Source organism: Harpegnathos saltator, unplaced genomic scaffold (assembly GCF_003227715.2).
Source record: "Harpegnathos saltator strain DR-91 unplaced genomic scaffold, Hsal_v8.6 scaffold791, whole genome shotgun sequence".
NCBI classification, from domain to species: Eukaryota; Metazoa; Arthropoda; class Insecta; order Hymenoptera; family Formicidae; genus Harpegnathos; species Harpegnathos saltator.
Genome location: NW_020230639.1, coordinates 41,173 through 58,074, shown reverse-complemented (window position 1 = coordinate 58,074; position 16,902 = coordinate 41,173). Strand labels below are relative to the sequence as shown.

The 16,902-nt window shown below is 46.1% G+C and overlaps 2 protein-coding genes across 2 annotated transcripts; both read right to left on the bottom strand.

The window, feature by feature from the left end:
• Positions 1 to 694: 694 nt before the first annotated feature.
• On the bottom strand, positions 695 to 15,185 carry LOC105189081 (GTP-binding protein Di-Ras2). Its single transcript, XM_011150945.3, has 4 exons — positions 14,101 to 15,185; positions 10,121 to 10,306; positions 3,438 to 3,656; positions 695 to 1,713 (listed from the first exon to the last, which is right to left on the bottom strand). Exons 2-4 carry the CDS (start codon positions 10,256 to 10,258, stop codon positions 1,480 to 1,482), a joined length of 591 nt encoding a protein of 196 aa, XP_011149247.1. The 5' UTR covers positions 10,259 to 10,306; positions 14,101 to 15,185; the 3' UTR covers positions 695 to 1,479.
• Positions 15,186 to 15,643: 458 nt separating this feature from the next.
• On the bottom strand, positions 15,644 to 16,619 carry LOC105189080 (ARL14 effector protein). The gene is made up of 3 exons (XM_011150944.3): positions 16,346 to 16,619; positions 16,001 to 16,263; positions 15,644 to 15,883 (listed from the first exon to the last, which is right to left on the bottom strand). The coding sequence occupies exons 1-3, from the start codon at positions 16,442 to 16,444 to the stop codon at positions 15,799 to 15,801; spliced, it is 447 nt and encodes a 148-aa protein (XP_011149246.1). The 5' UTR covers positions 16,445 to 16,619; the 3' UTR covers positions 15,644 to 15,798.
• Between the last annotated feature and the right edge of the window lie 283 nt (positions 16,620 to 16,902).

The following is a 16,902-nucleotide window of genomic DNA, read 5'->3' as shown; positions in this document are numbered from 1 at the left end:
TGTCGGCGTCACTAATTGATCGCTGCGGCACCGCGTATTAATCGAACAGCTAGGGATTAATTATAACGAGAAGCGGTTATAGAACAATCGCGGGTAACTCTTTGTCGTGACGAATACGCCTCTCTCTCTCTCTCTCTCTCTCGCTCTCACATACACACATTCTCTCTCTCTCTCTCTCTCTCTCTCTCTCTCTCTCCCCCTCGGGAAAGCATCAACAGAGACGAACCAATCGTCGATCGCGACTCACTTCGTATTATTACCATTATTACTGCTAGCGTATTACCGAGATAATAATAAATCGATGTCATGCGGTATATGCGGCTGTTATATATCGTTTATTTGTAAGAAATATTCAAGATAAAAAATATGACGCGTTCACACATACGATAAGATACCTTAGAAAAGATATGTAACTGATGCGGCGCGCGAGAGCGAGTGCTCCCCGCGCGCGAGAAGTAAATCCTTATTTATTTCTCTATGAAACATACCGAGACTCCAGTGTGTGGACGACGTGCGACTGACGAGGGTCGACGATGCGTGTGTTCTCCACCTCGAGTTCGTTACATTAACACCATGCTTGCTGCGCCAACAGCCGAGGAACACGCGACCGCCCTCGCTGCTGGTGGATGACGACGGAGATGGTGGTGGTGGTGGTGGTGGTGGTGGCGATGATGATGATGATGATGATGATGATGATGATGATGATGATGATGATGATGATGATGACGACGATGACGATGATGATGATGATGATGATGATGGTAGTGGTGAGACGCAGTGGTGGTCGTAGCGTTCGCCATCTCGCCGACTTTCGCTCGTCGCCTCGCCGCCTCGAGATTACCGCGGACGGTTCCACGCACGGCGGAGTCAAGAAACAAGAGCGGGAACTCACGAGAGCGTGGTGTTTTCTACTTGGTCTCAGCGCACAGAGAGAAATCGAACGCGTCGAGAGAGCGGTTCTACTTGCGTTTAAGGTGAAACTGAAGACAAGGGTCGCTCGGGGTGTCGCGCCGTCGACGAGCGACGCGCACGTCCGGATCACCAGTTGCCGTCCCGTTCGTCGGGACGGCCGGGGGAAGAAGTCGCTCTCCGTTAGGCTGCTGCCGCTGCCGCCGCCGCTGCCGCCGCCGCCGCCGCCGTCGCTCTTGGCGCGGGCCGCGCGTGGACGCAATTCGTGCTGAGCCTCGGAGCGTACCACGGAGCCCTATGCGAAGGGCCGAAGAAGAAGGGCCGTTTCCGAACGGTCAAACGGAAGCTCCTTCGGGACTCGAACAGCGAGCCCGTCGCCGGTGAAACCTCACGGGCTCGTCTCGCCGATCGCCGAGAACCCGCGCGGCATCCTCTCACGAGGACGAGTACGAGGAGCCGCGTCAGAGGCTCAGAGGCCGGAAGTAAGCCGCCGCCGCCGCCGATTCTCCGCCCCTTTCTCCGCGATACGCGCGCACATGGCGCGGCTCGGCGAGCCGGTGCGTGTACGGATTACATGACGACGCACTTCTCCTTGAGTCTTATCGCGTTGTTGCTCTGCACCGGCTGTAACGACACCGAACGGTTCTTCTCGAGGGTGAGCAGGTCCCGGAACAAGGTGTCCACGTTGTGGTTCGTCTTGGCCGAGGTCTCCAGGAAGCCGCAGCCCCAGTTAGCCGCCTCGGCCGCGCCTTCGCTCATCGACACCTCGCGCACGGACGGGCTCTCGTCGCATTTGTTCCCGACCTGAGCGTGAGAGTCAACGAACAATGCCGCTGAGAGAGAAGGAGCAGTCGCGCGCGCCACTGCGACCGCTCGGTCGCAGGCGACGGTGGTGGATTTGCGGAAATCGCGAGCGCGGAAACGCGTCTCGCGTTTGTCGCGAGCGACAGGCTTCGCCGAGCGGTCTCGAGTACTTCTGCGCGCGGATAAGGTCTACCGCAGAGCCTGTGCCCCCTTCACGTCGCCGTGAACGCCGTAAATCAGGGCTCTAATCACACGAGCACTTTGATACGAGGCGGATACGTGCTCGCCGCGAGTTGCTCAGGAGTGGAATTTTACTCGAGGAGTAGAATGACTGTGCACCTCGAGTTTGAGGGATTCTCCGCTTATACAGAGTGTATTCTCCAGTCTTGATCGTCGAGTGAAGATTTGCGTTTGTGATTGAAGAGTGATTCTCATGTAATTTACCGTCACAGAGTGTCACATGTTCACTGGGAGCGATTGAGCTTCACTCGTACGGTTAGTGAGAGAGTCAGCTCTAAACTTGAACAAAACACCCTCTCTCTCTCTCTCTCTCTCTCTCTCTCTCTCTCTCTCTCTCTCTCTTGTGCGAGACTCCGAGTGACAGTATTTTTATTTAAGAGTGAAAGTACTGGTCATCTTCACTTCTTCCCAGCAAGATTCCACTCCGAGGAATTTATAGAAAATATGAAATTAATGTACACACTCGGCACTGAACCAGTGAGTTTCGTCTTAAGAACTTAATTGTTCGATTTGCCGCAAAGGTGTGTGAGTAAACTCCCGAAACTCAAAACATAAATCTGTTCGATCGTGAAAAAAGTTAGGCGTTGAATAATTTTTAATTGACACGTTGACGACGGTCGTCGATAATGAACACCGTATCTGACTGACACAGAAATAGTATATGAAAAAGAACAGTAGGTTCACTCTCGGTGGCGGTGCTTTTGATCTCAGGTGCTACAAGACCGCCGTGTTACTGGTTGCGCGCGGATTATAATTTGAATGATAACGAATAGTAGCTGAAAAACAGCATTTATTGCTGTTTTTCAATATTTACTGTCAAATCTATAACATACATTATAAAATAATATAAAAATATGAACTATTATTAATATAATATGTTAATAATATATAATTAATAATATATAACATATTACTAATTATAATATAGAAAGATGTGTATATATATATATATATATATATATATACAGAGTGCTAAATTTCAAACGTAACACAAGTAAAAAATCTCGAAAACTAAATGATATTGAGGTCCGCCTTTTTGTTATATTGTATCGTTTCAAAGGGGACACATTTTGATTAAATCAAAATTTAACACTTTGCAAATTTAAATTTGCACTTTTGCAGTTTTATTATACAACATTTGTACCCACCTCTTTCATTCATTTTACTAGATTTTAATAAACAACAATATTATATTAAAAATTCGGTCATATAGTTAATCGTTGCTTACACTTATACACTTTGACAGCTATTGGCCGCCATATTGTTGGTTGTGCAGTTCGGTTCGCATGTGCGACAAACGACCGTTCGCACTATTTTGTGCTGAGTGAACCCACTGTTCTTTCTTATACTGTATCACTGACGCGGTCTCGATAAGCTTTCGAAACGGAGACTCTCGTTTATACGGATCGTCGCGAAGTGAAACACGCGAGTGGATCGAGAGGAAAAGGGCTGCCGTCGCGCTGCTTGTTTACGAGGGTGCTTACCAGCATTATGGGTATCTGCGAGATATCCTGGCCCTTCAGTTCCCTTATCACGGCCCAGATCGGTCGCAGCTCCTCGAGACTTTGCCGGGAGCACACCGAGTACACCAAGATGAAGGCGTGACCTTTGCTTATGGAGAGCCGCTGCATAGCGGGAAACTGATGGGACCCCGTTGTGTCCGTAATTTGAAGTGTGCATATGTTTTTGTCGCAACTTATCACCTGAAATGCCGTATACACACACACACACGTTCCTTGCGCGAATTGCCGTGGCGATTATTTACGAGCGACCCGCGCAGCGCGGGCCGATCGTAAATTAATCGAACCTCCGCAGCACTTCGCCTCGCGAGATTCCGCTCGGCTCGGGATTCGGATCTCTTCAGGGCCGAGCCGAATCGAGCGGAACCGCCGCCGCCGCCGCCACCGCCGCCGCCGCCGCCGCTTTCTCCAGCCGGTGCCGGAAAACTTTCGTATCTCCTGCACGCGCGATTTCATTGATAACACTCGCGCGTCGGCACATTTCTCGTCGCGCACACAGCGAGAGTCCCACCAGCAGTGTCATTGCATCTCAAATGCGTACACGAGCACGCGCCTTGAAATTCGCGAAGCTACGTATACGTGTACGTGGAGGTAAATATGCGTGTATGTATGTATGTGTTTACTAGAGATGTGCGAACTATTCGAACTCGAATCGAATCGAATCGAATCTAATGTAATTCGATTCGATTCGAATCTGAATCCCTATAACTCGATTCGATTCGAATCTGAATCCCTATAATTCGAATCCGAATAATTCGAATAGGAATCAAATACATTATCGTTTGCGTGCATCAGCTACAAAACAGGCCATCTGGGCCTGGGTGTGTATGTCTGAACACTTAACTCGTAATTAACTTAACTTATAATCAATAACTTAAATATAATTAATTAAAAAATTACTTGAAATATTTAAATATATATTTTACTTCAAGATGATATTGCAATATCAATATTCCCTTTCATATTAAAATCTTCCATCATTATTTGCATGTTTAATAGTCATGTTAAGTTTTTTCACGATTCGATTCGATTCGAATTCGAATTTAAAAAATGAGATTCGATTCGATTAGATTCGACATAAAAATTCTTGATTCGAGCACATCTCTAGTGTTTACATACATACAGGGTGTTTAGGATTCCTCGAGACTTTAATTTTACCTCGGCGGATTCTCTGAGCGATCTAGAGTCGATCTTTCTTTATCGCGAATGTCGTTATTTAATTTTCGACGTAGCGCATTATTGTAGCAAACGCTCAATGTGTAAAATTCTGTCAAGGAAAAGTTCGCTTGAAATTAATCGAGAGAAATAATTTTATCGCCCGCGTGTCTGGTCGCTCCAAGTTTTGTTCGAGGAAAGCTCCGCCTTTTTCTCCTGCTACTGTTGATGCCTCGACGTTTTTGCTGAGGAAAAATTAGCTCGGTATCACACTCGCAGGAATCCTCTCTCGGTGAAATTCGGAGAACTGAGACACCCCGTATACGATACGAAAAATCTTCGATGCATGTACGTGTAGTACATACGTTAAAAGAATACCTCAAGATTGTCCGATTTTCTTTTAAGTGCAACCGTACACTTTTGGATACACGCGACCCCGTGCGTATCGAAATTCTTTTTTCAATCCTTCATGTATTTATATACAGAAGAGAAAATATATCCAAACAATGAAACCCTTGAAACATTCGCTGTCACAGTTTATCTGGAGGGGGGAACTCCCCTACAAATTACACTCTTGATATAATTGTGCAAAACAGAATTTCTTCACGTGGACGTACAAAAGGAATCATCGATGTCACACACACACACACGTGTGTGACAGTGGTAGCGCGATCGTGTTGAAACATTTCAAGCTTGTATGATAAAATTTTCTGTCGTCAATATTTTCGGAAATATTCACCTGTCCCGCGCCTCACCTTGTGTACACACGCGTGCGTATATGCAGGTATGTGTATATGTGCGTATGTGCGTATATAAAACGCGCAAATGGTCACGTAGCAGTGGAAGATCGTATTGGCGTATCAGCGACGTTACCGGTGTGATTGAGCCGCTGTCACGACGATCGCGTTGCCGTCATTCAAGAAACACAAATAACTATTGCAAAGCGCGCGTTATCGTCGAGCTGCTTCGAGGACAAATCAAATCACCGGTTACGCGCGCTCGAGCCGCATGTCATCATCGGATGTGACGACAGTCGACGCGATCGCCGTTGACTCATCGCGCGCAGTACTTTTATTATTATGTAATATACGATACGCGGTTGATTCGTTACACTACAGCGCGATACGAAACGTGAGATTGTCGTGCAACATGATTGCGCACCCTTAACCCTTTGAGGCACGTATTTTTCAGAAAATCCGAATCACATGAAAATTTATATGCAGCGGTTTCTGGGGTCGCTGATGACGAATCCGTTATCGGATTTTCGAAATTCAAGATGGCAGATCCAAGATGGCGGACGCAAAAATGAAAAATCGCGATAATTTCGGTGACAATGAGGACCTCGGATTCGTAATCAGCGACTTTGAAAACTAACCAAAGTACGATTTCAGTTAATCATATAAAAATATTATGATCCGCCATCTTTGAAAATAAATTTTCTAATTTGGACCTCAGATTCGGAATCAGCGAATTCAAAAACTAACCAGATTACAATTTTAGCTAATTTGATGTCCATTCTATGATCCGCCATCTTGGAAAATGAATTTTAGAATGTGGACCTCAGATTCGTAATCAGCGACCCAAAAACCCCCAAATCTTGATTTTGAGCAAAAAGTTCACTCATAGTTCGTGGGAAATGATTTTTTTCTGTAAAAATGTGTATTTTTCACACTTTGTTTATTTATAATGAATGAACAACTTATGCAAAACACTTTTCAACCTTCCATGTATGTACCCATGTACAAGAAGCTAAAAAACGCAAAAAACCTGACAGGAATCCCTCAGATATGAAATATTTCATGAAAATGTGAGAATAAATAGGTGATAAGTATACTTACCACTATGCCTCAAAGGGTTAACGCGTTTGCTCCGGTCGGGGGTGTGTTACTTATAAAAGTAACGCGTTTTTTATCATTACTCGTTACGCATTGAGGAGAGCGAGCCGTTACTCAGCAAGTAACAATCTTCGTCGATCTCTCGCCGAGTTTTAAAGACCTTCCTCTGGGATTCTCTCTCCCTCCAGTATTGCGCGTTAATCGACATTGAAATTCTGGTTCTGACTAAAATGTGACTCGAGTCTAATATCGAGTCAATCGTAATTGCATATAACGATCGCGCTCCAATCGATTACCGATTTGATTGATTATGCAGCGCTGATTAACAACTGATTTCATCAATCGATTAAATTACTCGCCCGAATAAAATTATCCCATATACGGCCAATTTTGATTATCGATTCGCCGAGTATCTCGGTCGGTCCAGATCTTTCGATCGCTTAATGTCCAACGTCAGCTCACTTCATGTACGTGTACTCTACATGTGCACGGTAACGATAAAAGTTACACGTTTATATCCGTTTTACTAACCGTTTTAAACAAAAAATAAAAAAAGGAGAAAAAGGATAATTGCGTTACTAACGAAAGGGAAAGCACGTCGTTACCAAGTGATTACTGAAAAAAAGCGGCTTTTATAATGCTAACGGCGTCACTTTCCAACCCTAGTTGCGTCGTCGCTGTTGATCCTGCTTTAAAATAACTACCACTACCGCGTCGTACGCGTGTATTCTCTGCTGCGCGTGTGTATGTGCGCATGACGACGGCTATGAATTATTTGCGAATTTAACACGCATACTCGTAATTTCCGCAACACCCACGTCGACACGTCTCACTTCCGTGCGTGTATTATCGGCCAGAAGTACGAATGGGGATATTAAATTCGCGTATGGTCATGTTCTCACCCACGTCAGACATATCGTGCGTGCGTGCGTGCGTGCGCGACATGTCCGATCAATCGTTAAATTACAATTCACGCGGAAATTGCTATTTACGTAAACGTCTGCCCCGATAAAGCACGCGCCTCGCTCGTGCGAATCCCGCGATTCGTTCGTTCGTTCGTTGCAACTTTACGCGAGCGTAACACACTCGCGTGCGAACACATGGAAAACACACGCGTGCGCGAAAGTGCGCGAAAACTAATTCCGCCGTTTGGTTTTATTAGCGCCGGCCGTGCCGAAAGCGGGCCGGAATTAAAGCCTTAATTAACGCTAACGAAATTTATCGCCAACGGCCCGGCGCGGACAATTATCTCTCCGGCTAATTAATTATAATCGCGAGATTGAGAATAACGCGCGCGATCGTTTCGCGAGGCCCGCGCGAGTGCGTAAACATTAGTAGCGGAAGTCACACGCGCGCATACACACACACACACACACACACACCATCGGTGCGTTTCAAGCATAATTCCCTAATTGACGACTAATTGCGAACTAATGGGGAACCGGTCGAAAGCTTAGTTAACTTCAACTGCGCATTTATCGCCGCAGCACGCGACGTGTAATTGCTCCCTCCAATTAATCAATCAATTAACCCTAGATAAATAGCGTTATCTCAAGTCTACCGAGCGTCAGTCGAGGATGAGACCCACACGTCAATCGCGCATATTATAAAACCGCCTGTTCTGTCGCCTTTCTCGGCTTCGGCGGCGAATAGAAAGAAAGATCAGCCGCAGCAGCTTGAATCCACTTAAGCGAACTCAATTTCAACGGTGTATGTGTTATGGCGGCCTGCTCTGATCCCCTCAACAATATTTCCATGCTCCTTTAATCTCTCTCTCTCTCTCTCTCTCTCTCTCTCTCTCTCTCTCTCTCTCTCTCTCGTTTGCGCAAAACGTGCTCGAAATTTAGATTAACGAGGCGATCATAAAACTAACCAAACTATTATTGGTCGCAGTAATCGTGTGATTTACTTAACCTTCCGTCAGAGATAGAATTACTCGAATTAGATCGAGATTTCCTTCTGCGTGAACAAAGGATGTCGCGGTCCAAATTTGTACGTCCGACTGTTGACTCGCCTGAATTTCGATTTAACTAGACTCGATTGCAACTTGCGCGACTAATTCGCCGCGTAACATCACACTTTCCCCTTCATTTGGTGTTCGTTATCTCTCCCGCTCTACAATTACCCTCAATTTTTCTCCAATTTCACCCGATTGCAATTTGCGCAAGAAAATTCGCGTAACCCTGAACATCCACTCCCTTTCATCCAGTGTTCGTTATTTTTCCTGCTCCGCAATTATCCTCAATTTTTATCCAATTTCACTCGATTACAACTTGCAGCAACCCTAAAACTTTTCTCTCATCGAATTCTTCTGCTAATGCACCAGGCGACTCTGTTTCTCTACAGATTCCTCGTGTTGACCCTTTAATGCCCGATTTTTTTATAAGTGTTTTTAAGAATAAAATTTTAGTTTTTTTGAACTGAGACTATAAGTAGTGATAACCAGAAAAAAATATCAGAATTTTATATCTACGAAAAACTACCTTTCCAATGTAAAGTAATGTAAAGTAAAATGTAAAGTAATAGTCTACTTCTGAACGAATAAATTCGTATTTTTTTTTGTAAATATAACGGTAAAAATGATAAACATGGATACACTCAGAGATGGTTATCCAGATGGAAAAACCGCGAAACAATTACACGGAAAATCGGCATCAATCGTTTACTTCTGAATAAATAAGTACATGGAGTTTCCGCTTTTCGTTTGTCGGTTCGTTACTTTGGTTTTTTTATCGTTCGTTTTTTGTTTATTGGTAAATATGACTTGGATCCTAAAAGCATATACGAAATGAGCAACCTATACAGAAAAAAATGAAGGGTAATCTATATGACACAATTCCGATAGTCAGCTTGACATTTTTGAGCTGAAACTTTACTATATTTGTGAGTGAAGTTTATCATTCAGAGCGTCAAGCTTACTATTTCAGAAGAATATCTTATAGATCACCATTTAGATAGTCAATCGTCCCTTCATTTTTCGCCGTATAAAAAACTGTAGGTCAACCAGGTTTCACGAAAATAGGTTGATTTCTTGATTTTTGAGTCCACCATATTGGATTCGCCATTTTGAATTTCTGTCCAATCTATTCATTTATAGTGCACTTTTAGATGTCAGTAACAATGCTGACTATGCCTACTTGGAATTTGACAGAACATGTCATCATCAAAACTGAGCTAAAAGCGAACTAAACCGAATCTACATACAATCTATACCATCTTTGGTACACCATCTTTTTAGAAGAAGAATTCACCTTTACAGTGGTGCAAAAGGAAACGAAAATATCTCCTCTTTTGACTAAGTTGTAGATTCTTAAATGCGTTTCTACTATAGTTACCAGTAGGATTATATACTATAGTTACCATAAAGGATTAAGCGAGCCGTGGTGTTAACACACCACGCCGAAGCACCCAAGAGTGTATTCATCAGCGCGATGAAATTCGAGAGACTGATCGTTCCAGGGTCAATCGCCGTTGGAGATTCGCGAGGGACACGCGCGCGATGTCCTCCTCGCGCATAACCGCCGTTCGAGAAAAATAGATCGAAGAGGCGTCTCGGGGGGTGGTTGGCGCGGCGGCGGCGGCGGCGGTGGCGGTCGCCGCCGCTGCCGCTGCAGTCGCGGCCGCAACCGCGCCGTGCCGCGCTGCCAGTCAACTTACCTGTCTGTAAGTGTCCTCGATGGTCGGTATGTAGGACTCGCGGAAGGATCCTTTCACGAAACGCAGCACGAGGGAACTCTTGCCGACGCCGCCCGCCCCGAACACGACCACGCGATAGTCGTTGCTCTGCTCCGGCATCCTGACATCTGCCGTCCCGGCGACGTAAACCCCCGGCGCTCGGGGTCCCTTGCGTGCGAAGAGAGGGAGAGAAAGAGATAGAACACATAGTGAGGATGATAAGAGAAAGAAAGAAAGAAAGAAAGAGGGAAAGAAGCAGGGAGAGAAAAAGAGAAAGGGAGAGACGCGACCACTTGCCGAATCAACCCCCTCGCAACCCCTCATGGTCGCCTAATCCACTGCATACGATACTCATACAAGCTCTACAGGATGTCTCGGAAGCAGCCGTGATATCCCAATCGCAGCTTCCGTTCCGAGCGATGTTGGGTACTAATCGATAGCAATTTTGGCTGATAAAATAATGTGAATGAGAACGGCGGGTAAATCGTGATTGCATGCTACGAGATTGTTTCGATTGGTCACTTTGTGAATCCGTCTAAAATGCTGAAAACTAACATTGAATATAAATCGCGATTACTACTGAACCGATCGACGTTGATTCGATCGATTATATACGGATTAATAATAAATTTCATCGATCGAATGTATTATTCATAATTACATATATGACGATTTGTTAATTTTGACGATCGATTCGCCGATTGTTTTAGCCGACTGAAATTTTAATCGGTCGACGCCCAATATTTTGCCACCGAGCTGATTAATCAATTCGGGGATGATTTTCCGTTCGATTTATCGCATTCTCTCGCTTTTTAATATCCTAAACGGAGAAGAGGAAGGACGATGATGTCTCAATGACGAGAAGATGATATAAAAAATTTCCTTCTTCTTCAATGATTGGCAGAGGGCGGGGGGGGAGGGGGGGCTTTCATTGGACACTTGTAAAAACTTATGCTTTGATGATCGTAAGATTCGATCACTTTCTCGTCACTTTGATATCACGTCATTTTCATATAATCGTGATTTCTTGTTCCACCTGCGATTGCATATCTCTCCAATTCTATGGAGATCTGCTCGAGGATGATTCGCACGATTTATAATTTCGCGTTATCTATTTCTCCTCTCGGGGCTCAACTTGCCAACAGCACGAGGGGAATGGATTTCAAGTCGATCAAAGAATCCGCGGCGAGGAGACTACCCTGCTTTGCAACACCCTGTATAAGCGCGCGCGCACTCTCGCTCCGCTTCGCCCACGCAACTAATAATCTGAACTCGCGAAAGGTTACATCCGTCCGTCCGCCCTTCCGCACGTATCTCGTGACGTATTCCTCGATGACGACACCCTCGCGCCCACCCTCGAGCCGCATACTGTCGCGTTGTGCCCCTCCTCCCCTCGTATGCGGTCTTGCCAGGTCTGCATCTTTTCCCGACGCTTCTTCAACGCGGTTATTCGATTTCGCCCTCTGAAATTTTAAGTAGACGCTACTCCGATCAAGAACTTTGTTCATTTCTTCGCCACCTGACGAATATGACAGTTACACGGCGAAAGAGACGAGCAGGCTTTTCCTCGACACATCGACACTCCGTGCCACGCGCGGAAAATGTGGCGCGAGTGTTACAGGCGAAAGGTCGTTGATTCATTGATATCTGAGTAATCTGTGTAGAAATATCAGGAATATCTGGATAATCGATTTAAAATCAAAGATCAATCTTTGATATGTATCTATTTTTGTTGTTTTGGCCTTTAAATGCGAATATTCAAACTTTTGACATAAAACACACACACATTGACTATCTTAATGAACATATATATATATATATATATATTGTGTAGTACATTCTACATATATCTCTTTATATATATCTTTTCACGTTAAAAGCTTAAATATTCAAATTTAAACGATTCAAAATAATAAAAATATTCAGCGCTAGGTACATGTCTTAGTATTGATACGTTTGCTCTAATTATCGCGAATTTGAACGAAACTAATGTAATATTTAAAACCATCGGTACATCTTGTACATCGAAACGGGACATTTGACCATTTCTCTTTCACCGTTTGTAACACGTGAAAGGAACGTGAAAGGAACAGTGTCAGTCTCGGTTTCTGTACCGACCGGTGCGGCTGATGCATCGGATGCAGCCATGTGCATCGCGCGAACCAGCCGCATCATCCATCGTCCGCGAGAAGCACCCGTTCCCGTTCCCGTCCGATTCACCAGCCTCTCCGCGTTCCCACAATTTCGCCCTCCCTATCCGCGATGTCCGAATGTACATTTACTTCGAGTCGAGCGCGTGAAAAGGCGCGACTGGACAGGACAAACACAAGATCGAAGAAACGGGAACGCGAAGGTCTCTCTCGTCGCTTCTCTCTCGGCAATTTGCTCGTTGAACGAAAAAGATGAGGAAAAAAAAAACACGATATCTCGAATTGTGTCATTGCGAAATAAAGAAAGAGTCGTGCGATCTCGAGAGCGAGAGAGACGCGCGCGAGCGAGCCGACGAAATTTCCCGGCGGAGTCCCCTCCTCGTCTCCAAGGAACAATTACGGAAAATTTCGCTCTCGACGCGAATTAACCCGTGTTCGACGACGGAGTGAACCGTGCGAGTGCTTTTCGGCACCGATTGCAGCAGGTTTCATCATACGAGAGCGGAGTCACACGCGCGCGCGCGCGCGCATACAGCACGGGAACGTGTGCGTCGTATCCTCGAGCCACGCGACTAAAGCCCGTGTCACACTACGGATTGAAGATCAAGGATCGCGGATTGAAGATTAGAAATTCGACAAATCAACGAACCTCGGTCTGGATTTCCTTTATTCCGATCGGTCAAACTTCAATCTTCAATCCGTAGTGTGACACGGGCTTAAAGCCCGTGTCATACTACGGATTGAAGATCAAGGATTGCGGATTGAAGATTGAAATCTGACCAATCGGAATAAAGCAAGTCCAAACCGAAGTTCGTTGATTTGTCGAAATCTAATCTTCAATCCGCAACCCTTGATCTTCAGTTCGTAGTGTGACACGGGCTTAACGATCGTCAAGCGGCAGGTCGTCAAGCGCGAACGTTCGGTGCTTTCGCGGATGCACCGCGGCAGGCGATAACGCGGCAGGCCGCGTACATATCGCGCCGCGCCGCGCCGTGTACATTCACCCCCGCGAATCGGCCACCTCAATCGACCTCACCGAATTCCATCCCCTAGGACTCCCTGTCGTCACCGTCGCAGATCGCACGTAACACATAGACGAGCACGACGAGTGTCTCGGCGAATGACGTCGTCGTCAATGAACGACCGCGCGCACCACGTTGCCCTCGTTGGCAGCGCTACCGGGGAACGTTGCTGTGACGTCGCGACGCGGCTCGTCTTGCCGCTCTGTCAACTGACAACCATTCCCGGGCCATTCCGAATGCACGTTTCCCTCCTGGGAAACGACGAAACGATGCTCGAGACCGGCGACGCGGATGGAAACGACCGAACTCGCGCGCGCACTCGAAACGTACCCTGTTATTCACGGCAAGACGCTGTCTGCCTGTTCTTGGTCGCTACGCTCCTTTCTCGCGACGGGACCAGCGGAACCAGCGAGGCGACAACGCTAAACCCGATCATTATCGTCGTAGTATCGACATAGCGTGTCGTCCGTCGCATTCTATCTTTATCTCTCTCTCTCTCTCTCTCTCTCTCTCTCTCTCTCTCTCTCTCTCTCTCTCTCTCTCTCTCTCTCTCTCTGTTTGGCGATTGCGGCATTCGCATCGTATCATTTGACGGGCGTCGCGATGCTACACGACGTTACGCTAAGCGACGCGTCGCATCGCGTCGAGTACGTCACGGACGCTGCGTCGCTGAGGACGAGGACGAGGATGAGAACGGGGACGGGGCGTAGAGGAAGGCCCAGGAAGGCGGGCAACGGGGAGAGATGCAATAGTGAGTATGCGGGATATTCTCGTGAGAAAAGAATAAAACCTGCTGCTCCTGCAGAGAGCGACGGATACGTCGAGGTCTTGGCTCCTCCGGTGGTCTCTCTCTCTCTCTCCTCTTCTCTCTTCCGTTCTGTCTTCTCGATCCTGGACGAGCGCTGTTCACGCCGGATCGCGCTCTCCACAGAGCACGGGGTCAACGGGCAATTGGACGACGGAGAAGGCGGCGGCGATCGCTTCTCCTCGCGGCCGTCGTCGTCGTCGTCGTCGTGTCACACTCGCTTCGCAAATATATAACACTCGGTCGCGTTACGTGCGCTCGCGGCCGCCCGGTCGTCCCGTGTTCGTTCGTTCGTTCGTTCGTTCGAACGTGCTTGCTCGCTTGCTTACGTGCGTGCGTATGTACGTTCGTTCGTCCCGTGAGTGCGTACGTTCGCCACCCCGGCGAGTGCGCTGCACACGGACAACGCACCGACGCGACGTCCCGTCGTCTTTACGCTTGTGCCGAACGCGGCGGAGAGCGCTGCGCGCCGTCACAACCCCCTGAAGTCCGGCCCGTCCGCCCGCCCGCCCGTCGTCGTCGTCGTCGCTGACGCTCGCTCGCGGCTAACTTCGCAGCGATGATAACGCGCACAGGTCGCGTAACCGGTGCGCGATTCCTCAATTTGCACCACTGATACCCTCGGTTCTTCTCTCCTTTTCTCTTGGTCTTTTCTTTTACCGCTTCACACCGTCGATCAGCAAAGCCGCGGCCGGTTTCCCGCGATTAACACGACTGCGTTGAATCGGGAGTCTCTCGTGTGCTCTTTCGCCGAGTACGTCGTCTCGACACCTTTTTTTTTTTTTTTTTTGCCGCTTTGTCTCTCCGCTCGCTCGCGCGAACTTGGACGATCACTCGAAATGCAAACGAAGCGCGCGCCGTTGGGGCTGTGTGTGCGTGTGTATGTGTACGTACGTCGCGTGCAACGTGCACACCGCTGTGGAAAGCACCGCGGAAAATCAATAGCGCTTCCGTGTGAAGGTGTGCGCGCGTGTCACCACGCAGTAGCGTAGCTAGACGATCGTGCACCTCGCTCGCGCATCGGAGGTGGAAAATCTTGCAACTTCGGCGGAATTAATTTGTTGTAGACGGTCATGAAAGAGCGAAATTTATCAGTTTTCACGTCTCTTATCGTTGGGAATATATCTCGATTAAAAAATGATACAATATCTCGTGTGAAATTACGCCGCCATCTTAGAGGTGACGTCATGAGAAGAAAATCATTAGATACTATTTTTTATTGCGACTTCTTAACTATTAAAACTGGGGTTCTAAATAAGCTTGAGTCGAAGTTTTATTCAACTTCCTTTGCAATCGAGTGAAACATGGTTTATTTTCGTTTTCATCTCTTGACTTAGGAAGTTTTTGACTTTTGATCAAACATATGCATTAATATTTAAAGTTCTTTTTATAAAGTATGTTATTAAATATTAAGCTACTACATTTCTATAAAAAAAGATCCCTGACTTGACAAAAGAATATTTTTACAAATTTTCTCATCTGCTACTCTAAGGCCAAAGGTGTAAATAAAGATATTCTTCCTCTCAGTTGTATCAGAAATATCATATTTTTACATTTGTTTCTTTATAAGGATACGCTTTATGAAAAGGAGATTGTAAGCTCAATACTTCTTAAAAATACCTTATATATAACCCTTTCAAATCACAATCAAGTTATCCAACATTTATACATCTCGCTCACTGCTTAAGATTCCTTCACCAGTGGATTTTTTATTACAGAATCAGCACCTTCACAGAGGATAACATCATATGTCCATTTGCGATAACTCCTGACAAGAATAACAAACCATGTAATAATAACTCCACAACAAGCAATAAGTGCAACAATAGTAATCTATGAATACAAGTCAGTCTTTCATTTGACATAAAAATTCTCACGGAAATACCTGCATTCATGACCACACTTGGTGGAGTAGCACTTAGGACATGGGTAGTGACATCCATTACAGTCTATATTCAAACAATCGCACAGATCATTTGCTGTCAGCAAGTAAATGCCCTTTTCGTCGTATAAATGTTTTTTATGGCCTTGATACAGTCGACGATACAGCTTACGTTTTTCCCTTTCGCTGTGCTCGGGATCAAAATTCCGCAGAAATTTCTTGGATAAGTTGTCCACAGCTTTCTGCCGAGAGCCTCGAGTGTTTTTCTATGGATAAGTGCCGAATGATCAATTTCTGTGTAAACGATCGTTACAGTTCGATCTGAACTGATCGATTTGACGTACTTACTTTTTCGTTTCGCGGCGGATTTCGTTCAGAGTTCGACTGAGACGCATTCTCGCCGGACGTAGAAGCGTTCGTCTCCACTTTCCGTCCGTCGTTCGACATTGTCGATGTACGTTCGAATTGGTTCGAATACAAAGACGTTTGTCGGAAGCACGAATTTATGATGCACAACAAACATCAAATCTATCGCACAAGATACCCATCTCCAGCGTTGCGAACACGTTGCGAACGCGCACGCAACAGCTGATCGATTGCAACAAGAGACGCGCACTTCTGCACCTTCTGCCCTTTAAAACGAAACGAAACAGGAATCTAGTTGGACTTTTGTACAAAATAGAGAGGAGAGAAACTGAAAGTGCAGAAATTCTAAAGGTCTGTTTTTTATCGCTGAATTAGCTGAGAACACTCAGGGAACATAAAAAGAAATAGGATATGCATGTAGGGATTAGTGAAAGGGAGAAAAGAGAATAAGTGCAAGTTAGTGCAGCCAGTTTAGCAATAGAAAACAAACCTATGAACTCGCACGTATCCAATCAGCTCGTTCGGCGGAAAAAGCAGGT